Here is a 24,937-nt window from a genome sequence, read left to right as displayed (position 1 = left end):
AAGTAAGGAAATGAAAGCTTACATACAGTTAACTTTGTAACTTAGCTGTTACGTTAATATACATCTCCACTCTTGCTTAACTGTTTTCTACAAAATCTGCTATATAAGAAAACTAAAAGCCGTGACGTTCGAGTGCATACTCGTTGTACAATTTTCTCCAGTGAAGCCAGCAGCACATGCACATATATAACCGTTAATCCCATCTGTACATGCACCCCCATTCAAACATGGATTAGGACTACAGTCATCGATATCTGAAAACAAAACACCAAAAGTAATACTTTATTTTTTAGGATGTTGGTATGCAACAGAAATAATAAATGTCCTCAACACTTACATTTGATCATTTCAATAGCATGGCATTTAACGTAATTGTATATACATGTTAATACTTGCTTGAGTGATTGCAATTGTTTTCTACAAATGGTTGAAATGTCCTTGATGAAGGAGACTAAAACAATATGGCTTGAGTGCATACTTGTTGTACAGTTGTCTCCAGTGAAGCCAGGTGCACATGTACATGTGTAAGTGTTAATCCCATCGTTACATGTACCTCCATTCAAGCATGAATTAGTACTACAGTCATCGATATCTGAAAACATGAGAAATATACTTTGACACTTATGTAAAGTGAAGTTTCTTGTTTAGCATGGGTAGGCAATGAAAGTCTCACCTGGAATGAATGGAACAACCTATTTCTAGCAGCGCCAGGCGTCATATTTTACCTCCCCAGCATCCATTCTAGGCCGATACTGCTGGAAACAGTACCAATTTAAGTAAATTACCCAGCACTGAACACTAGTCAGGATATCAGCTGCGACCGGGAATCGAACCCGGACCGCTGGCGTTGTACTCCAACCTGCTCACCAATGTGCCACTGACTCCCTACGTTAAAAAACGTTGTATTTCCAACAGTATCAATGAATCCATTAAAGTTTAACATTTAGATATATAAGTTATTTTTTGTTGAATCAGATCGGATACATACAAATTTTACAGTTGCTTCCAGTGAAGGCGGATGAACATGTCCATGTGTAAGCATTAAATCAATATTCATCGATAAAAGCAAATCATTGCTTGACTTTCAGAGTGCTGCTTTGTAACAGAAATAATAAAATAATTCAAGGTGGTTAACCCGTAATAACAATCGGCAATTTCCGTGTATTTACGTTTACTCAATAAGCAGTTCGGCATTCTTTGGATGTAAATAATAGTGACTGATTGGAAACTCATACCCCTCACCAAAGTTTCTGCAGAGACCACGGAAGGCGACACACTTCTTCACGGACAGGACATCAACCTTTTAGTTTTAGACAGATGGTCTTTAGTTCCACTATTCGGAGACTAGGGTGCTATTCTACATGCCCAGGCGTCGGTGTGAGTTTTCTTGGTTAATGTTTTTCGGCAACCTTTGCTTTTCTTTCTTACTATTACATTAACGTTGTTCAGCATGCAAATAACGTATGTGCAGGGGCTGGGCTCATTTTACCCAAGATCAAGGACACCTAGGTGTTATATTTTTGTTATTTTTAAGGTTAAAGTTTTTCGGCAACCTTTGTTTTTCTGTCATATCTTTGTTACCATTATTCATATCTTACTTTAAGTCCACATAAACATTGTCCAGCATACAAACAAAGTACCTGCAGGGGCAGTGCTTATTATACCCAAGGTCAAGGCCACCAGGTTGTTATACTTGGAATTATTTTCATGTTAATTTTTTTTTCGAAAGCTTCGTTTATAGACATATCTTTGGTACCATAAAAGATAATGACTTGAAATTAAAAAAAAGTTTCTTGATAATCATCATCTGCATGTGTGGTTACAATTCCAATAACTCTAATCGTATTTTTGACAGAATTATGCCCCTAAAGGTTTTTGGCAATCTTCGCTTTCTGGAAATAACTTTTGTATAATTTAAGATAATGACTTGAAACGTACCTTTATCATTATCACCTGGTATAATGATAAATAAAATAAATAAATAAAATAATATAAAAATAAATAGAAAAATTTGAGTTTATTCAGGTCTTTATACTTCTTGGACTGTTTTTTTCTGGTATAATTCAATTCTACCAAAATAAAGAATTTCAGTAGCCCATACTAGACCTTTAACCCCTTGGAGTAGTATGGTCTTTTTATATCGTGGTGTATCTTCCTTTTAAAGTAAAGCTCTCTGATTGAGACATAAATTCATTTTACTGTCAAATCGCCGAATAGTGGTGGAGTCAGAATGGTTATTTCCGCCACCACGTGTCGGACTCGCTGAGCTAATAATTAAGATCTAAGCTCTGTAATGTGTTGTTAATGATGATGATGACGAAGGTGTTTATGCTGATGAAAAGTGAAACAACAATAAAGTTCGAGTGCATACTCATTTCACAGTTGTCTCCAGTGAAGCCAGCTGCACATGTACATGTATAAGCATTAATCCTGTCCGTACATGTACCCCCATTCAAACATGGATTAAGGCCACATTCATCGATATCTGAAAATATACCAAAGCATTTGTAGCAATGAAATTAAAATAGGATGTCTCTAACAGGAATAAGTAAGGAAATGAAAGCTTACATACAGTTAACTTTGTAACTTAGCTGTTACGTTAATATACATCTCCACTCTTGCTTAACTGTTTTCTACAAAATCTGCTATATAAGAAAACTAAAAGCCGTGACGTTCGAGTGCATACTCGTTGTACAACTTTCTCCAGTGAAGCCAGCAGCACATGTGCATAAATAATCGTTAATCCCATCTGTACATTCACCCCCATTCAAACATGGATTATGGCTACAGTCATCGATATCTGAAAACATAAAATACCAAAAGTAATCTTTTGATTTTTAGAATATTGCGTGCAACAGAAATAATAAATGTTCTCAACACTTACATTTTGTTCATTTCAATAGCATGGCATTTAACGTAATTGTATATACATGTTACTACTTGCTTAAGTGATTTTCTACAAATAGTTGAAATGTTCTTGATGAAGACAATATTGCTTGAGTGCATACTTGTTGTACAGTTGTCTCCAGTGAAGCCAATTACACACGTACATGTATAAGCGTTAATCCCATCGTTACATGTACCTCCGTTTAAGCATGGATTAGTACTACACTCATTGATATCTGAAAACATGAAAAGTTTACTTTGACACTTTAATAAACATTGTTTTTTCCTACAGGATCCCTAAATCCATTAAAGGTTAACAATTAAATACAAAGGTTATTTTTTGTTGAAACAGATCGGATACATACACGTTGTACAGTTGCTTCCAGTGAAGGCAGCTGAACAAATCCATGTATAAGCGTTAAATCCCATCTGTACAGGTAAACTACAATCATTGATAAATAAAAAATGTAGACAGCAAATCATTGCTTGACATTCAGAGTGCTGCTTTGTAAGAAAAATAATTAATGCATTCAAGATAACAATCGGTAATTTCCGTGTATTTACGTACAGTCAATAAGCAATTCGGCATTCTTTGGATGTAAATGTAGCTCAACAAGTACAAGCATTTCCATAATACATGCTGAATGCCGCAATCGCGAACGATGAATACGCAATTTGCTGATGGTCTTTACAAGTCTACAAGTTTTGCAATGGCTTTGTAGACATCAGCGCAGACAAATTCCTCTGAAGTGGCGATGCCAGAACAAAGGTCAGCACAAGCTTAGGTGCGCATTACAGACCAGATATTGTGCAACATCTTTTTTCCGATAGTAGTGAGGGATTGGAATCACATCCCCATCATCAAATTTTTCTGCCGAGACCGTGGAAGGCGGCACACTCCTTAATGGACACGACAGTAGCCTTTTAGTTTTAGACAGATTTTTCATGGTTTTTATATATTGGAGTCAGAAGGATTTTTTTCGTTACCACGAGTCTGACTCTCTGAGCTATATACGTTCTTTTCAAGATCTAAACTCTATAATGGGTTGTTAATGATGATGATGCTTATGATGATGAAGAGTAAAAAACAATTAAGTTCGAGTGCATACTCATTTCACAGTTGTCTCCAGTGAAGCCAGCTGGACATGTACACGTATAAGCATTAATCCTGTCCGAACATATACCCCCATTCAAACATGGATGAAGGCTACATTCATTGATATCTGAAAATATACCAAAGCATATGTAGCAGTGAAATTAAAAAAGGATGCCTCTAATAGAAATAAGTAAGGAAATGAAAGCTTACATACAGTTAACTTTGTAACTTAGCTGTTACATTAATATACATCTCCACTCTTGCTTAACTGTTTTCTACAAAATCTGCTACATAAGGAAATTAAAAAGCCGTGACGTTCGAGTGCATACTCGTTGTACAATTTTCTCCAGTGAAGCCAGCAGCACATGTGCATATATAATCGTTAATCCCATCTGTACATGCACCCCCATTCAAACATGGATTATGGCTACAGTCATCGATATCTGAAAACATAAAACACCAAAAGTAATCCTTTAATTTTTAGAATATTGGTGTGCAACAGAAAAAATAAATGTTCTCAACACTTACATTTGGTCATTTCAATAGCATGGCATTTAACTTAATTGTATATACAGTGTAACTTCCGAAAACCGAACGACCTCCGGACCAGCCTAAAAGTTCGGTTTTTTGGAAGTTTCCGGAATTCAGAAGTTTGGAAGTCTGTAGGCAAAGTGGACATGGTGCACAAAGAGTTATGTTTTCCTACTTGTAGGATGAAGGAGATTATTATCTTTTTTTAATTTTACAATTTCACATAAAGAAATTAATTAACTAATTAATAATCAATTACAAACATTAAGGATAATAGATACATAAATAACAAGTATAAAAAGAAACAACATCTTTCTTTCATTCAAACATTAAGAAAGGTTTTAACACGTAAGATATTTAATTCTTCATGTTTTCATAAATTGAATATAAATGAAAATAATCGCTAATTACTTCCTTACTTTTGCATCAGATGATCATTGTGATTATATAGCGTGTCAAAATAAACACGTGCCGCTAATAGATAAACAAAAGAAGATGTTGACACATTTTTTTTTGGATTACTAGGTGACACTTTTAATCCAGCAAAAATTTTGCTGTTCGGTTTTCGGAAGTCAATCTTAGTGTTAAAATATAAAAGGTGCTTCAAAAATCGTCCGGTTTTCAGAATTCGGGAGTTCCGGTTTTCAGAAGTTAAAAATATATAGAAATAAGAACAGAAAAAAATGGGACTTTGAGTTTCGTGCGGTTTTCAAAGGTTTCCGGTTTTCAGAAGGTCCGGTTTTCGGAAGTTACACTGTACATGTCACAATATTTTCTTAAGTGATTGTTTTCTACAAATAGTTGAAATGTTCTTGATGAAGGAGACTAAAAGAATATTGCTTGAGTGCATACTTATTGTACAGTTGTCTCCAGCGAAGTCAGGTGCACATGTACACGTATAAGCGTTGATACCATCGTTACATGTACCTCCATTTAGGCATGGATTAGTACTACACTCATCGATATCTGAAGACATGAAAAGTATACTTTAACACTCAAATAAACGTTGTTTTTCCAACAGTATCAATTAATCCATTAAAGGTTATTATTTAGGTATACATGTTATTTCTTGTTGAAATAGATCGGATACATACACTTTGTACAGTTGCTTCCAGTGAAGGCAGCTGAACAAGTCCATGTATAAGCGTTAAATCCCGTCTGTACAGGTGAATTACACTCATTGATAAGTGAAAAATGTAGAAAGAAAATTATTGCTTGACATTCAGTGCTGCTTTGTAGCAGAAATAATAAATACATTCAAGGTGGTTAACCCGTAATAACAACCGGCAATTTCCGTGTGTTTACGTTCAGTCAATAAGCGATTCGCATTCTTTGGAGGTAAATGTAGCTCAACCGGTAAAAGCATTTCCATAATAAATGTTGAACCATGAATACGCAATTAGCCGATGGTCTTTACAAGTTTACATGTTTCGCAATGGCTTTGTAGACATCAGCGCAGACAAATTCCTCCGAAGTGGCGATGCCAGAACAGAGGTCAGCACAAGCTTATAAAGGAGCGCATTACAGACCAGATATTGTGCAACACCTTTTTTTCAGATAATAGTGAGGGATTGGATTGGAATCTCATCCCCGTCACCAGAGTTTCTGCAGAGACCGTGGAAGGCGACACACTCCTTCACGGACACGACAGCTACCTTTTAGTTTTAGACAAATTTTTCATGGTTTTTATATACTGGAGTCAGAAGGATTGTTTTCGACACCACGTGCCTGACTCGCTGAGCTATTTACGTTCTTTTCAAGATCTAAGCTCTATAATGGGTTGTTAATGAGGATGATGATTATGATGATGAAGAGTATAAAACAATAAATTTCGAGTGCATACTCATTTCACAGTTGTCTCCAGTGAAGCCAGCTGGACATGTACACGTATAAGCATTAATCCTGTCCGTACATATACCCCCATTCAAACATGGATGAAGGCTACATTCATTGATATCTGAAAATATACCAAAGCATATGTAGCAGTGAAATTAAAAAAGGATGCCTCTAATAGAAATAAGTAAGGAAATGAAAGCTTACATACAGTTAACTTTGTAACTTAGCTGTTACATTAATATACATCTCCTCTCATGCTTAACTGTTTTCTACAAAATCTGCTACATAAGAAAACTAAAAAAAAACAAGGAAGAATATCCAACAAAACCATGACGTTCGAGTGCATACTCGTTGTACAATTTTCTCCAGTGAAGCCAGCAGCACATGTGCATATATAATCGTTAATCCCATCTGTACATGCACCCCCATTCAAACATGGATTAGGGCTACAGTCATCGATATCTGAAAACATAAAACACCAAAAGTAATCCTTTAATTTTTAGAATATTGGTGTGCAACAGAAAACAAAATGTTCTCAACACTTACATTTGGTCATGATAATAGCATGGCATTTAACGTAATTGTATATACATGTTACAATATTTTCTTAAGTAATTGTTTTCTACAAATAGTTGAAATGTTCTTGATGAAGGAGACTAAAACAATATTGCTTGAGTGCATACTTGTTGTACAGCTGTCTCCGGTGAAGCCAGGTGCACATGTACATGTATAAGCGTTAGTCCCATCTGTACATGCACCCCCATTCAAACATGGATTAGGGCTACAGTCATCGATATCTGAAAACATAAAACACCAAAAGTAATCCTTTAATTTTTAGAATATTGGTGTGCAACAGAAAAAAACATGTTCTCAACACTTACATTTGGTCATTTCAATAGCATGGCATTTAACGTAATTGTATATACATGTTACAATATTTTCTTAAGTGATTGTTTTCTACTAATAGTTGAAATGTTCTTGATGAAGGAGACTAAAAGAATATTGCTTGAGTGCATACTTGTTGTACAGTTGTCTCCGGTGAAGCCAGGTGCACATGTACACGTATAAGCGTTAGTCCCATCTGTACATGCACCCCCATTCAAACATGGACTAGGGCTACAGTCATCGATATCTGAAAACATAAAACACCAAAAGTAATCCTTTAATTTTTAGATTTTTGGTGTGCAACAGAAAAATTAAATGTTCTCATCACTTACATTTGGTCATTTCAATAACATGGCATTTAACGTAATTGTATATACATGTTACAATATTTTCTTAAGTGATTGTTTTCTACAAATAGTTGAAATGTTCTTGATGAAGGAGACTCAAACAATATTGCTTGAGTGCATACTTGTTGTACAGTTGTCTCCAGTGAAGTCAGGTGCACATGTACACGTATAAGCGTTGATACCATCGTTACATGTACCTCCATTTAGGCATGGATTAATACTACACTCATCGATATCTGAAGACATGAAAAATATACTTTAACACTCAAATAAACGTTGTTTTTCCAACAGTATCAATTAATCCATTAAAGGTTATTATTTAGGTATACATGTTATTTCTTGTTGAAATAGATCGGATACATACACTTTGTACAGTTGCTTCCAGTGAAGGCAGCTGAACAAGTGCATGTATAAGCGTTAAATCCCGTCTGTACAGGTGAACTACAATCATTGATAAGTGAAAAATGTAGAAAGAATATTATTGCTTGACATTCAGAGTGCTGCTTTGTAGCAGAAATAATATATACATTCAAGGTGGTTAACCCGTAATAACAACCGGCAATTTCCGTGTGTTTACGTTCAGTCAATAAGCGATTCGCATTCTTTGGATGTAAATGTAGCTCAACCGGTAAAAGCATTTCCATAATAAATGTTGAACCACGAATACGCAATTAGCCGATGGTCTTTACAAGTTTACAAGTTTCGCAATGGCTTTGTAGACATCAGCGCAGACAAATTCCTCCGATGTGGCGATGCCAGAACAGAGGTCAGCACAAGCTTATAAAGGAGCGCATTACAGACCAGATATTGTGCAACACCTTTTTTCAGAAAATAGTGAGGGATTGGATTGGAATCTCATCCCCGTCACCAGAGTTTCTGCAGAGACCGTGGAAGGCGACACACTCCTTCACGGACACGACAGCTACCTTTTAGTTTTAGACAAATTTTTCATGGTTTTTATATACTGGAGTCAGAAGGATTGTTTTCGACACCACGTGCCTGACTCGCTGAGCTATTTACGTTCTTTTCAAGATCTAAGCTCTATAATGGGTTGTTAATGAGGATGATGATAATGATGATGAAGAGTATAAAACAATAAATTTCGAGTGCATACTCATTTCACAGTTGTCTCCAGTGAAGCCAGCTGTACATGTACACGTATAAGCATTAATCCTGTCCGTACATATACCCCCATTCAAACATGGATGAAGGCTACATTCATTGATATCTGAAAATATACCAAAGCATATGTAGCAGTGAAATTAAAAAAGGATGCCTCTAATAGAAATAAGTAAGGAAATGAAAGCTTACATACAGTTAACTTTGTAACTTAGCTGTTACATAAATATACATCTCATCTCTTGCTTTACTGTTTTCTACAAATTCTGCTACATAAGAAAACTAAAAAAACAAGGAAGAATATCCAACAAAACCATGACGTTCGAGTGCATACTCGTTGTACAATTTTCTCCAGTGAAGCCAGCAGCACATGTGCATATATAATCGTTAATCCCATCTGTACATGCACCCCTATTCAAACATGGATTATGGCTACAGTCATCGATATCTGAAAACATAAAACACCAAAAGTAATCCTTTAATTTTTAGAATATTGGTGTGCAACAGAAAAAAATAAATGTTCTCAACACTTACATTTGGTCATGATAATAGCATGGCATTTAACGTAATTGTATATACATGTTACAATATTTTCTTAAGTGATTGTTTTCTACAAATAGTTGAAATGTTCTTGATGAAGGAGACTAAAAGAATATTGCTTGAGTGCATACTTGTTGTACAGTTGTCTCCGGTGAAGCCAGGTGCACATGTACACGTATAAGCGTTAATACCATCTGTACATGCACCCCCATTCAAACATGGATTAGGGCTACAGTCATCGATATCTGAAAACATAAAACACCAAAAGTAATCCTTTAATTTTTAGAATATTGGTGTGCAACAGAAAAATTAAATGTTCTCATCACTTACATTTGGTCATTTCAATAGCATGGCATTTAACGTAATTGTATATACATGTTACAATATTTTCTTAAGTGATTGTTTTCTACAAATAGTTGAAATTTCTTGATGAAGGAGACTAAAAGAATATTGCTTGAGTGCATACTTGTTGTACAGTTGTCTCCGGTGAAGCCAGGTGCACATGTACACGTATAAGCGTTAATACCATCGTTACACGTACCTCCATTTAGGCATGGATTAGAACTACACTCATCGATATCTGAAGACATGAAACATATACTTTAACACTCAAATAAACGTTGTTTTTCCAACAGTATCAATTAATCCATTATAGGTTATTATTTAGGTATACATGTTATTTCTTGTCGTAAAAGATCGGATACATACACTTTGTACAGTTGCTTCCAGTGAAGGCAGCTGAACAAGTCCATGTATAAGCGTTAAATCCCGTCTGTACAGGTGAACTACAATCATTGATAAGTGAAAAATGTAGAAAGAATATTATTGCTTGACATTCAGAGTGCTGCTTTGTAGCAGAAATAATAAATACATTCAAGGTGGTTAACCCGTAATGACAATCAGCAATTTCCGTGTGTTTACGTTCAGTCAATAAGCGATTCGGCATTCTTTGGATGTAAATGTAGCTCAGCCGGTAACAACATTTCCATAATAAATGCTGAATGCCGCAATCGCGAAACATGAATACGCAATTAGCCAATGATCTTTACAAGTTTACAAGTTTCGCAATGGCTTTGTAGACATCAGCGAAGACAAATTCCTCCGAAGTGGCGATGCCAGAACAGAGTTCAGCATAAGCTAATAAAGGAGCGCATTACAGACCAGATATTGTGCAACACCTTTTTTTCAGATAATAGTGTGGGATTGGAATCTCATCCCCGTCACCATAGTTTCTGCAGAGACCGTTGAAGGCGACACACTCCTTCACGGACACGTCAGCTACCTTTTGGTTTTAGACAGTTTTTCATGGTTTTTATATATTGGAGTAAGAATGATTCTTTCCGCCACCACGTGCCTGACCCGCTAAGCTAATTATGTTCTTTTCAAGAACTAAGCTCTATAAGCGGACTTTTTTCTTAATACTTGTGACAAAAATGTATTTGCAGAACTTGATATTAAGAAGCGAAGAATCAAACATTTGAGCAATTTGAATGGCATTTTGATAGAAATGAGCGTCTATAACAAACATTTCTGGTCTTTCTATATCATCTTGTGCTTGTACTGTATTAAACTTTTAAAATTATTGGACCGGTATAAAATGCAATATTGATTCCGCCCGCATTTCAAACAAGGAAAACTGTATTCTCATAGGGCCTTTTGTAATTCCTGATTGAATAAAATATGTTTATCTGTGTTTCATGAATTTAACAACGGCTTTAACATTTTTTGTTGCGAAGTTTACAATAAAATGCGCTGATATGTAATCAGTACTTACTTTTCATCAGGCAGCCATTTGAAATTGATTTTTTTTCTGATAAGATAATACAAGGTGAATGTTACGAACATTAAAAGAACGGACAGTTTTGGATGGGCCTTGTGGACCGCTTTGGGCGGCAGAAGATCAGCTGAAGCTGCTGTGAACAGAATTTAACATATACAACTTTTTTTCAAATGATATACACTTAAACACTGCGAACTCAGTTGCAACCCTTTCTTTTTACTATTAATGTAGACGCATCATCAGTTGACAAATGTTTTGAATATTTACAAAGGTTATGCGTCTGTAGATACACACATGAATTACTATATGACTGGTTAACTGTGGCTCAGATGATCGTCGACTTTTTTTTAATTTTCTTCTGTGAATACTATGGCGTGTGAAGGGCTCCAATTCGCTCAGTATTACGATATTTTATGACTGCAATGGTCTCTTTCTGCCATCGGTAAATACCCCCCCCCACTCAAAATGAAAATAACATACACAAGAAATGCAACACAGAACATGTTTTTATGAATTCAATATACTGCAGTTTAAATAAAACTTTATGTAATACCTGCAACTTGAACATGTATACACCGTGTGGTACTTATAACTCTGAAAAGTAAATATAACACATTAAATATCAAAGAACAGCATCCAATGACACTGTTTTTATAATGCTAATTTTTGTAATGCAAAAGAGTCGAGATTAAATTATACACAGTTTTGTAACCATTAAATAAAGTAAATATCTTTTCAACCAAAATTACTTGAAACATTTAGGGTGCGAAGAGTATAACACAAAAAATGATGTTTGTTTGTTTCAGTTTGAGATCGAAATATCCTCACTGAATGAACATCACGTGTACTATAAAATCTGGTTTCCACTAGTGAAAGCTATTTCCAATTTCACTGAAACCAACATTTTTTCTATCTATTTTTTCAATGCGTAGTATTGTTTTCCAGCGCATCATCATGCGCATTGACAAAATCATGACCTTATAATGTTTATTTGGTGTAAATGTTAAATAATGCTTTGAGGCGTTTACATTTCTTTTTTACATTTCATTACGTTAAAATGCATATATTTATGTGTTTGTGGGTATCTATATACTTCTAAAAACCTTATTGATACATAATATGATTCAAGTTCAAATGTAAATCTCAAGTTTGAAACATATTTCGTTGAACTATGAACATGAAATGATAGATTATAGACAAAACAATAAAACAATACGTTTTTATCAATAGACTCTACTAATGCATTAAAACGTATTATTTTTCAAGGTAAATATATCTGTTAATCTGAAATTTATCTATTGTGGTGGATATGTACTCGTTAAAGGGAACCCATCCGCTTAGTAGGGAGAGCGCAGATTTACGGATAGCTGGGTCGTCAGTTCGATCCCCGGGCGGGACATACGTTTTCCGTGCCGGTTTGATAAAAGACATTATGTCTGCAAATATGTATCCTCTACCTCTGATTCATGTGGGGAAGTTGGCAGTTACTTGCGAAAGCAGGTTTGTACTGGTACAGAATCCAGGAACACTGGTTAGGTTAATTGCCCGCCGTTATATAACTGAAATACTGTTGAAAAACTATGTTAAACCCAAAACAAAGAAAACTAATTAAAGGAAGTACTTCAAAATTGTCAATCTGTATGAAATACATTCAGTTACCCGTTTGTGTCTGATGCAATAAAACAGAACGTGTGGACCTTTCCAACATCCGAAAAAGCCGGTTTCCAAGTAAATGTCGATGTGGTGTAATGCCATGACGAATCAGTTTTCTTCATATTCAGAGATCGTATAATCCTTTCGGCGGGGATGATTTCGATTGACCTTAGTCTTCAAAGTAAACAAAAATCTTACAGTATAAATAAGTTCAATGCTGCTTCTAGTTTAACTTAAATGGTGAGAGCTCAATAAAGTGTCCATTATTGAGAAAAGCAGTCTGTGCTGTGACAGTAATCATTTACTAATTCATGGACTATTTTTTATGCCAAAAAAAAAAAAAAAATAAAAAAAATAAAAAATAAAAATAGAATCACATAAAAAGTCAACATGTAAAATTTTTCATACTGCAGTATTTTCATTTTCATCACGTTTTGATCATCTAAAATCTGGAGACTTAGTTATTTAAAATGTGGTACATGCGTGCGTCCGATGTGTGCATGCGCAAAATCTCGTGCGGCCGATAATGTTGTTGCGCATTATCGGGTTTTGAAACAACTTGGCACAAATAACCATCGTCATAAGACGACGTATCGAATGCAACATCCAGACCCTAGTCTTAACGGCCAAAGTCAAACGTACAGGTCGAAGATTTACGTTTATTTATTTGTCTATTATATACGTATGCTATGCATGCATGGGTATTCAAAAACATTGGCATAAAAATTTAACATGCAAGAAAACGCGTCCACCCGAACCTTAAAACTCAATGTCAAACTGAAACTTGGTACTCGGACGAGAAACAGCATCAGTTTGAAACTTCTGATTGAACCAGAATGGATATAAATTAAGCGTAACTAACAGAAAAAAATCAAAAAGGCGGTGGTGTTGCGATCACTTGTAGAAACACGATCAATATGCGAAGGATAACTCACGGCACTGTTCGAAGCTTTGAATATGGTATTTGGAAACTCGTTTTCAAAAATTTAACCAAACACGTAGTGGGTGTGTATTGACCCCCGGCTCTATCGACTGGTAACCAGTTCGTTGCTGAATTTTTTTATTTCATCAAAAATATTTGCCACATTATGACAATTTACTTATAATGGGAGATTTCAACTTGCATATAAACTATGACAACAGTTCTATTACAAACTTCAAGGACTCCCTAGTAGCTATGGGCCTGGAACAACACGTAGATTTCAGTACTCATACAGGAAGACATAGCTTGGATCTAGTAATAACTGAGTCACTTAATGGTGTTCATGTAGAGAAATGTAAGCCTGGATTATTTTTATCTGATCACTGTGTTGTTAAGGTTCTCTAAGATGCTAAAAAAGTGACAATTACTAGTAGGAGCGTGTCATTTAGAAACTTTAGAAATTTAAACGAATCAGAATTTTCCAGCGCCCTAAGTGCAATAAATGTTGATTCACAGAATACAGACAAGTTTGTGAAAGAGTTAGAATCGGAAAAAGAGGATGTCCTGAATAAGCACGGTCCCCTAAAGAAAAAACTATTATTCAGAGAGCACCCAAACCGTGCACACCAAATCTAAAGCAACAAGTAAGAAAGTCCGAGCGTACATGGAGGCGCTATGGTAAAACAGATCAGTTTGAGTCGTATAAACAAGTAAGAAATGAATACAATTTTGAAATCAAACGTCAAAAGAGAAACACACTCAGTGAAAAGATAGAGAACGCTAAAGGTGATTCCAAGACTCTGTATGGATTGGTATCTGAACTAAGTGGTACCAAATCTGAAAACCCACTGCCTCAAGGAGAGTCTAATAATTCATTGGCCGAAATATTTGCTGACTTTTTCATGGCAAAAATCTCAAAAATAAGTCAATCCCTAGGTGAATATCAAAACTTTGAAACTCAAGTGAAGGATATACAAAATTTAAACACATTTACTGAAATGACTCATGATGAAGTGAAAAATCTCATCAATGAATTGAATACTACGTCTTCAGAGTTAGATATTTTGCCAACACGTACTCTGAAATCACATGTAGATGAACTTCTCTCTAGTATCACTAAATTGGTGAATCTCTCATTAAAACAAGGTGTTATTTGCGATTGACTTAAGTGCGGCATTTAACACTGTGACCACGACATTCTTCTAGATGTCCTAAAAGCACAATATGGCGTCTGTAATACAGCTCTTCAATGGGTAGACTCCTATTTAAGGCCTCGTACTTGTAAGATTAATATCAACAATGGATATTCATCAGACCGCCATCTTGAATGCAGTGTGTCCAAGGGCAGTTGCCTTGGTCCGTGGCTGTATCTCACCTATGCTGGAACTCTTTTTGATGTCATTCCAAAATCCATATCAGTCTACGGTTTTGCTGATGTTTCCGTAGAATCACAAGCGATCGGAGACCTTGAAAGGTGCGCAGTTATAATCAATGATTGGATGAATAGAAACAAACTGAAAATGAACACTTCCAAAACTGAATTTATTATGTTTGGCAGCAGACCTCAATTGAACAAATATTTTACAAATTCCATTAACATTGCTGGTGATGATGTCAAACGTGAAAGCACAATTAGATATCTCGGTGCATTTCTTGACGAAACCTTGAACTTTAAAGATCATGTAAATCGCAAATGTCGTACAGCCATGTTGAATTACCTACGAATTAAGAACATCCGAAAATACTTAACAAAAGCAGCCACTGAAAGTTTAGTTTTGTCTCTAGTTATTTCACATCTGGATTATTGCAATGTCATTCTGTATGGTGTAGCCAACTGTGAGGTGCGTAAGATGCAACGTATTCAAAACATGTGCGCAAAACTTGTCTTTAACAGGAGGAAATGTGACAGTTCTAAACAAGCATTGTATCACTTACATTGGTTGCCGGTGAAAGCAAGAATTGAGTTCAAGATACTTTCTTTCATGTTTAGCTGTCACACTGGCAGAGCACCTCTGTATTTAACAGAATTGCTTACAGAGTATATTCCTAGTAGACAAGGTTTGAGATCGTCTGAAAATTCTGAATGTCGTTATGTTGTTCCATACAACAAGTGCAAAACATTCAATGATAGAAGTTTCTGTTCTATTGGTCCAAATCTTTGGAATGAACTGCCGTTAGAACTATGCAAAACTAAATAACTTGACACATTAAAAGAAAATCTGTATTTCAGGGGTTTCGCGGCATTGTTTAATTTTTTTTTGATAACTGTTTATTATGCGAAAACAGTAGGTGATAGTTCTTAAATTGTTGTAAAAGGTTTTAAATTTCAACATTAATATTTCCAAGGTTTGTTTAATTAAACACACTTGTTGGTAAGGCTCTATGGGTAGGGTAGTGTGTAGCATTTTTTTCTTAAATAGTATATGATAGCACCATTAACCGTGATGTTTGAAATTCTATATGCAGCTCGTCTGGGCGTACCATGTGATGCTTTAAACACTGGTATTCGCAATAGGGGTAAAATGACCCCAAGGGGAGGGGTGCGGTCATGACTGTTTGTTACAATTAGGCTGTTATTATTATTATTGTCATTATTAATATTGTTATAACAATTATTATTATTATTATTATTATTATTATGTACAACGCCATTGAATATATCATTGTATAAAAATAGGCGTTTAATCAAATTATTCAGTTTCAGTTTCATGTTTTTTATTTATTTATTTGAGTCTCATCCATTTAAATTTTATACACATATACAAACAATAAAAAAATCAAACATATCATACAAGTAAATGGCCATTCTATATAGAATTGTATTTTGTGTTGTGCTCATTTCAAGTGGTGCATGTTTGTGTGTGTGTATGTGCTTGTGTGTGTGCGTGTGTGTACTTAAGTTGTGTGTATGTGTGTATTATGTTGTGATTGTGTTGTGTTGTGCATGCATGTATTGTTTTATTCTTTATTAGAGTCTTATCTATATGCAAACATGTAAATTTACAATTCAATTATACATAAATAAAACTAAGTACATAGCCGCTCTATAAGTAAAGCTATAAGAGAATATATTAGCTGTGACACCACTTGCTCCAATGCACCTGAGATTCACCACTCAGAAACCACTAATGCAAACAAGAGCTGTCCGTAATACAGCACGCTTGACCTTTCTCAGTGCCTGACTCTGAATTAGAGTTAAAAAGAGGCATAATTCTACCAAAATTCAAATAGAGTTATGGAGGTTGTTTCTCTTGGTGTAGACTATGATAATTACTACTTTAAGCTTCAAGTCAAAAGCCTCAGTAGTGACAATAATATGTAACTTTTCAGAAACTCCAACCAAAAACCCTAAGTTACAGTTAAAGGGGCATGATTCTGTCATAATAAAATATAGTTATGGGGATTGTCTCTCCTGGCGTACACTTTGATAACCAACACCTATTTAGATTTCAAAGAGACTATTTAAGTTCAATTTTCTTTTCAGCCCTTTACCATTTTATTTTTGTAAAGTTCAAGGCTGCACTTTTAATTAATTACATTATATATTTCATGCCCGATCTATATATTTTGTATTTATAGATGGATATCCAAATAACTAGGCACAAACATAAAACATACCTATCACTGTCTTGTCACTGTCTGTGTGCAAGACCTACCAATAAACCTCAAGCTAAAAGGTAAAGGTCACCAAAAGAAATCCAGGATTTAAGGTCTAAAACTTTAAATTGGTGAATATTCGGTCATCGTGGCATGGCACAGACATTCATCATTACTAAATGATGTATTGAGTGTAAGACTTGACCCCTGACTAAAAGATCAAGGTCACATTTAGAGCTCAGGGATTTGACTAAAGTTTTCCTATTTAGTTTTTATCTTACACAGATCATTAGATGGATACTCAGATTACTTACCAAAAATATTTAACATCATTTTATGACGTGTCAAATGCATCAAAATCTATAAAAACGATCTTTTTGAAGGCAAAAAATACAGCCAAGCAAATGAAAGCAGACTCAGTTTGATTGCATGAGAGTTTATAGAAAGTACAACCTCCTTACGCTTAAGCGGAACTCTTTTACACAGTTATTGAATGGACCCGATGATCCTAAAGGACCAAAGAATTATAACAACACCGAATCCAAGTACAGGGATATTTGTTACAACCGCCGCACAGCAAGAGTTATGCCCCTACATATCAATAGTCAAGATAACACTTTGAAGTTAAAGATTTTCTGTCATTATTCTTGTCTGCTCTAAAAAATTTAATGCCTAGATAGATATTCATACATAATTCCAGGACAAACATTCACCATCAACATATAATATTTATTCAGTTAAAGGTCCAATAAAAACGTATGGTCGTGTTTCCTTTCCAGCCAATAGCTTCGATATACATGTTCTATTTTCAAGTACTATTACGTATATTTCTGTTTCCCAACATAGTCGCGGGCTTGTTGGGGGTGGGGCTATTCGTGTTCAATGGACATATTTCTAGTACTACATAGAAATTATGATTCTAGTTCACATAAGTTATGAAATATGACCATTTATATTGAAATGTGACAAAAAAGACGCAGTAGTACTTACACATTTAATGATCGTGCTTTTATGGTCATATTGAAAGTTTCAGCGACCGTTACACTGTAGTTTTCATTTGCAGCAGGGGTAGGGGAAATATATTCTGGTTCATCCAAGCACCCGTTGTCATTTTCTATCTTCACCAAAAATTGAACGGGTATGCTGCTTAAAGGTTTTGTGGCTGTTTTGTTAGGAAAATCTTCTATTTGCAAAGCTACTGCAAAGTAGCCGATGCTACCATTAGCCGAGTATGTGATAGAACAATCCGACTGAAAATTTAAAAAAACAACATTATATTGATTGTCCAATATGGTTAACCAAGTGCGTGTTATTAAAGATTACTAAGCTAAAAAGCGTTTAATAAAAGTACACGCCCTCGTGTAACTGTATTTAATACAAAATTCATGTACTATACTATAATATCTATGATTGTAGAAAATAAATATATTTAAAAATATAAAGATATGTATATATTACAGGCCAATATTCACAGTCCTCACTAATAATTATTTAAAGTACATCATAAAATAAACTTAAATCTTGAACTTTTATGATTAAACTTTATGATGATTTAAAACATTGTGCGCATTTTAAGTAAAACAAGAGCTGTTGGAGGACAGCAACGCTCGACTATTCAACAGTCTTGCCAATTGAATAAATACGGAAGTCGAAAAGGAGGCATACATTTGTAAAACTGCAAAACAGGGTTATGGAACCTGCGCAGTGCTTATATTCAGCAAATGACAGTGAACAAGTGTGTGAAGTTTCAATCCATTCCCGTAAGAGGGTACTGAGATACCAGCTTACATATAAAATTTAACCAAAAACTGCTGAGTCAAAACAGGGGGATGATTTTGTAAAAATGTAATGTAGAGTTATAGAACATGTGCTCTGCATGTCATATAATGACGGTGAACATGTGTGTGAAGTTTCAATCCATTCCCATTACTGAGATACCAGCTTACATACAAAAACTTAACCAAAAACTACTAACTAAAGAAGGGACATGCTTTTGTAATAATGCAAAGTAGAGTTATGGAACCTGCACATGCATGTCAGATCGTGACAGTGGACATTTGTGTGAAGTTTCAATCCATTCCCATTTGTGGGTACTGAGATACCAGTTTACATACAAAACCTTAACCAAAAATTTCTTAGTAGAAAAAGATGCATAATTTTGTAAAATAGAGTTATGGAACCTGTACAATGTAAGTTAGTTTATCACAGTGAATAAGTGTGTGAAGTTTCAATCCATTCCCACAAGTGGTTACTGAGATACCAGCTTACATACAATAACTTAACCAAAACGGGACGCGGACGCGGACGCTGACGCACGGGTGAATCCAATAGCTCTACCTATTCTTTGAAAGGTCGAGCTTAAAACAGTATTGCCAGCATTTGCTTTTCTCTAAGTAATAGTAATGTAGTATTTTGAATATTGATGTTTGTGTACTAGATAAACTTTCATAACTGGTCAATTGATCTCTTAGTACCGGTATGTTATTCTCTAAAATATGTTTGAAGATATATGCGTTTCAGTTGGACATATTTGTTTACATTTTTAAGTGAATCATTGATATTTTCTTTATAGCAATTTCGTTTTGAAAACTGCAAAGTTTAGTACCAATAGGACATTCTTACCTCGTCCAATGTAGCTCCTTTAAATGTTTTGCAAACACCTTGGCATTCTCTGCCAGTAGCCCATCGACATTTTATGATATCTTTATCAACATCATTCGCTGAAAACAATATTAGTACTGTTTGTTCTTTTTTCTTTGATTACAAATTATACTTCCTACACAGGGTACATTTAGAAGCGCACACTGTCTGTTTATGCCTTGATATGAAATCGTCCAAAATGCAACTTGTTTCCTTATGACTTCAGTAAAATGCATTATTTAGATGAGAGAGAATTTCCCATATTTATAGATTTTGTAAAAACAATGAAACAGAATACAGAACATTATTACAAAAAAATGTTCGAATTGTAGTTTCAATCAAGGCCTTACTTATTAATTGTTAAAATACAATTGATTCAGTGTTACCTAATAACTTGAACTTGTAGGAGCATCCGTACTTCCATTTTAGGATCAGAGGCACGTCCACAGTTGGTGAAGTGTTTATCTTTCTTGTATCTGGTCTCACTGAGCGGTCGACGGTCATTAAAAGATTCCAGTTTCCCCCTCATTCATTCAATGAGTCAATCCATTCGCCACCGGAAGCTCTGAAACAGGAGCAACATACAGACGATTAGTATTTATGATAAAAGTGAAGTATATTTAAATGTTTTTGTCCAGTACACTGTAACATATCTGTATTTAAATATACTATGAAAGTTGGAATAGATTACGTACTGCAGTCTCTTCTTAAACACATAATTAAGCTATTACATTAACACCATAGGTTACATAAGGAAATTTGGAGTTTTGTACAACGGTAATACCATCCAGGATCAAGATGCATTAGTCCAGCTTTTCAGACTTATTCTTGCAGCTACGCAAATAGCGCTTCAGTTATCATTTCCCGTAGATATCACAGCTGTTTCCAGTGTTCGTAAATGCAACACATAAAGGAAAACTTCTGACCTTAAAGTATTGCCCGTTTGACAATACCGTGGAACATTCAGGAAAAGCACGGTGTTGTGAACCCAATATGTTTTGAAAATCCAAACAAATTTCATGGCATTGATAGTAATAGAGGGTTATAATATTAAACAGGCAATCTTTATGCTTTATTCGTTTTTCTTTCTAAACAAGTTTCTGGAGAAGGTATAGTAATATAAAGCCTTTAAGTTTCTAAAATACCCAGAAAAAGTACATAACAGACAACCAACAGCTAAATGGCTTACATTACACAAAATTTCCAACTTACAAAATCCCATAATACCTGATTGTTTTGAAAATAAAGTCAATACATCAGGTTTTGATTTTAAATTGTAAGATGTAGAAAATCAATTGCTGAAACGAACGAAAAGGAGAGGCAGTCTAGTGGTTAAGGCGTTAGTCGTTCAACTCAGGGGTCGTGTTTTCGAGCCCTACTGTGGTCGCGAATATACCTTATATGATGCAAGTATTGTGTTTCTAGGAAGCGGACTCGAGACAGATTCATGTAAGCTTGAAGTTTTCAGTCAGATAAAAACAAATCAATATATACCTAAATGATAGATACTTATTTTAACAACATTCGAGGCAGCATCTAATTTGTTATCATATATACAGAAATACATGATAAGGTGATAATAAAATCTGTAAAAAAAGATCCATTGGAAGCATAGAATGTAACCAAGACTCAGTCATGAAAGGTAACGAAATGTGCAACTCTTCTCACGACCCCCTCAATACTTCCGTGATCGTTTTTCCGTCACCAAATATTAAATCAGTAAACAAATTAGTGAGCACCATACCTAAAGACAAGGCGATCGACAGATGGAGTATAAACAGTACTGTTTCGTCCAGACATACAATTATCTTCCTCACTGTAAGCCGTACATATCAGATCTGGAACGCCCACAAGCCCGATACACCCACTATCACAGAATATCTCTGCATCCGAATCAATAAGTGTACCATTTGAAATCGTGGAATCATCACAATAATGTCTGCTCTCTTGTCTTTGCAAATAAGTTCGGAAATTTATTATAATCTGAAACAAAATCTAGTAACATGTATCATCCATACTTGCAAAACTACGTAGTTTAAGCTGGTTTATAATTAATTTATAACGATATAACTATATCATATGTATCTATATACAGTAACGAAAATGGAGCTGAGTTTTGGGCATTACGAGCCACGTCCAGCGATAACGCATTGTTTTGCCGGCACGTGTCCGGTATTATTTGTCATATAGGTTAGAGACCACCAAGTGTTTTCCCGTAGACATCCGTAAATTGAAACACAATTTTTCTCAAACTACTTCGGTTCCACCACAATATCGGACGAAAAACATATGGATAGTGATACTTTGTGTAATTTTCATGTGAATGAGACGGACCCCTGTTTACGTCGTTGGCATGGCGTGATAAAACTTACTTTCAAAACACATGTCTATGTAGCAAACATCGTCATAAAGTATAAAAGTACTGTAAATGCAGTAAAAACTTCCATTTTGAAATACATAATCACTTTTTTTGGTTTGTTTACATAACTGACCAATCAGAACGGACAACCCGTACTTTTTTTAATTGGTGGTCTCTAACCATAACGACCCGCTGATATTTTTAACGTGACGATGGGGAGAAGTGCCTAACGTAGTCGTAAACTTGCGATGGCCAACATGTTGAATATCAATATCATTGCTTTATGTTGTTATTCATCTGCCAAGAATAATAACAGTCGTTAAAAGGAAAACAGTATCCTACCATAATTTTTGTCCTATTATCACATTAGTATCAGCTTTTTTTCGTTTGAATAAGTAGATCTTTTTTCCGTGTGTTAATGTTCATATCGCAAGAAGCCGTTTTGTTGAATTAATGGTTTGTTTAACCTGCGTGCCAGAACGTATATATAACGTCTCTTGAGATTTGAAACACATACAGAAAACAAAACAATAGTGTCATTGTTTGCAACATGTACACTGTACACTGTTTACACGCACGACATGTCTGTATACCGATAACGCACTTTATATGATGTCATCTGTACTATCCGGTTTCATGCTAAAAGCAACGCGATGAAATTCAGTCAGTGTCAATTCACAGAAAATCATTGTCCTGTTATGGATAAATTGCCCTAAAACTTCGGCCCTCGGGTCAATATGTATTTCTTCGGGCCAAATGTAACCCATAATTGCAGAAGATTTATTTGTTTTGTTGGGTTTATTGTCTCAACGACACAATTACAATCAGTGACCTTAGTTACTAGGCCACGGAGGTCCTCTATTCGCACAAGGTAATTAAGTATTAAACTCCTAGTCATTGTTGAAAACTGACGTCATTCAAACTAAACACTAGACAATAAGATAATGGCAATATTCCATTGTATTGTAGTTCTTTTATTTCAGTATTCAATGCTCCTGAACACTTAAACAAAGCTAACGATTTATATTTCGAATTTAGTGGAATGTTGGATTGAAGTTAAAATTAAAGCTTGTGCAATAAATGTTTATAATGGAATAATTATTCTTATGTATATTTACGACTGAAGTAAGCGACATTTTTGTGTAATTGCTTGTTTATGAACAAATTGTTTAAACGCTTTATATTACTGCATTACTGCAAGGCTGATTTTTTTCCATTTATTATTTTGCTCTCTGTACTTTTCTTACTATTTGAATACCCGGTTTTAGACAAAATAACTTTAAAACCGAATATCGTTGACCCTTTTTTCATAGCTTTAATTCGTAGGAGCAAGATTTCATGACAACGTAAACAAGTGTTGCTTTGCAACAAACATGAATTGTTTAAACACATTTTGGAAGAATACTGTCCAGCTACCACGTACTGGTTTCAGAGAAAATTAAGTTCGAAGAAAATGAACAAGTAAATGGTTTTATTGTAACAAAAGCTCACACACACACACACACACACACACACACACACACACAATCGGATCTTTGTGTCCAATTCTCTATTATTTAAAAGCCATTATTTTCGTAAGAGCGATTCTACTATAATGTTTTAGAGATATTTCTTAGCATATAAATAACTGTATCTTTTTTCCTCGTTGCCAGAACATAGTTTTTGAAATGTAAATAAGAATGATATTTAAAAATATTTAAAAAGAACATATTCACCGATGTCATCTGAAAAGCTAACGTTAGATAAAATGCCGCACTATTATGTCACATAATGATAAATTATCATCCTTACTGACGGTAGATAAAAACTGACATCGTAACAAATAGAATTTTCCCCAGCATTAAACTTAAATGTCTGAAAATGTTAAAAATCATATGAATATTAACAAGCTAGTATTAATAAAGAAAATCACAATTCATTAACATTTTATAACATGTTTGAAGGAGACACAGAGACCTGTTATATTATAGGAAATTATGTTTAACTTTCACATCTTTCTTTTTCAATTTCAAAATATTTCGACTTCTGTGAATCTTTTATGACGCATTTTTTTTTGTTGAATTCTAATATCTGCGTTTGTCACTGTGTCTAAAACAATGAATTTATGATTCACATGGAAAGGTTATTAAAAATAATTTGAAATACTCAGTATAGTTAAAATATTTTACTTGGTATTGCCATATATCATAGTTTTCTGGTTGTTCATGTTTAAAGACAGTTTTAATAATTTGAAAAGGCGTTGTTGATTGCTGTTTGTTTTCAGTGTATGATTCCATTAAATTCAAGCTACATAATTTCCTGTAATAAACTTTAAAGTGATTTTCTTATTGATGATTTATTAAAAAAGTCATTAAAAGTTGATGAAAAATGTCTGCAGAAGTTATCATGGTAACAGTTTCAAAAATATTATATTATGAAGCAAAACCAATAAGTCGCCATATCTAGTTTTATTTTTTTTCTATCATTTACTTACCTGCGTTCCGTTGGCCGCAGGAACAAAAGTCATCGAACCACCCCTAAAATGTGAGCATCCGACAAGGCTAACGATACAAACTAGCCATAAAAATTCCGAAGTAAGAGAATTCATCATCTTGCTTTTTTTCAGTTGATTGAAATTTTGAATTCATATATAGTCGTGTATAATGGTTTTTCCGTTTAAGCTATATTTAATATACTGCGCACTTACCGATTTTACCCATTATTATTTCATCACGGCGGACAATTATTATTACGGCGGACAGTATTA

The 24,937-nt window shown here is 34.7% G+C and overlaps 1 protein-coding gene across 1 annotated transcript in view; it reads right to left on the bottom strand.

The window, feature by feature from the left end:
• LOC128551467 (fibropellin-1-like) overlaps positions 1-24,813 on the bottom strand; it is a 41,202-nt gene extending 16,389 nt beyond the window's left edge. The window contains exons 1-24 of the mRNA XM_053532331.1: positions 24,665-24,813; positions 21,577-21,815; positions 20,219-20,397; positions 19,815-19,912; positions 18,183-18,442; positions 12,680-12,847; positions 11,574-11,614; positions 9,707-9,820; positions 9,372-9,485; positions 9,035-9,148; positions 8,696-8,809; positions 7,704-7,817; positions 7,368-7,481; positions 7,033-7,146; positions 6,698-6,811; positions 6,357-6,470; positions 5,366-5,479; positions 4,312-4,425; positions 3,996-4,109; positions 3,009-3,122; positions 2,687-2,800; positions 2,372-2,485; positions 479-592; positions 141-254 (exon numbers count right to left, since the gene is read on the bottom strand). Coding sequence (XP_053388306.1) covers positions 141-254; positions 479-592; positions 2,372-2,485; positions 2,687-2,800; positions 3,009-3,122; positions 3,996-4,109; positions 4,312-4,425; positions 5,366-5,479; positions 6,357-6,470; positions 6,698-6,811; positions 7,033-7,146; positions 7,368-7,481; positions 7,704-7,817; positions 8,696-8,809; positions 9,035-9,148; positions 9,372-9,485; positions 9,707-9,820; positions 11,574-11,614; positions 12,680-12,847; positions 18,183-18,442; positions 19,815-19,912; positions 20,219-20,336 — 2,623 coding nt within the window. The 5' untranslated portion in view covers positions 20,337-20,397; positions 21,577-21,815; positions 24,665-24,813. The remainder of the gene's footprint in view (positions 1-140; positions 255-478; positions 593-2,371; positions 2,486-2,686; positions 2,801-3,008; positions 3,123-3,995; positions 4,110-4,311; positions 4,426-5,365; positions 5,480-6,356; positions 6,471-6,697; positions 6,812-7,032; positions 7,147-7,367; positions 7,482-7,703; positions 7,818-8,695; positions 8,810-9,034; positions 9,149-9,371; positions 9,486-9,706; positions 9,821-11,573; positions 11,615-12,679; positions 12,848-18,182; positions 18,443-19,814; positions 19,913-20,218; positions 20,398-21,576; positions 21,816-24,664) is intronic.
• Between the last annotated feature and the right edge of the window lie 124 nt (positions 24,814-24,937).

This window comes from Mercenaria mercenaria, unplaced genomic scaffold, assembly GCF_021730395.1.
Source record: "Mercenaria mercenaria strain notata unplaced genomic scaffold, MADL_Memer_1 contig_1114, whole genome shotgun sequence".
Classification (NCBI taxonomy): Eukaryota; Metazoa; Mollusca; class Bivalvia; order Venerida; family Veneridae; genus Mercenaria; species Mercenaria mercenaria.
This window is presented reverse-complemented; position numbering and strand designations above follow the sequence as displayed.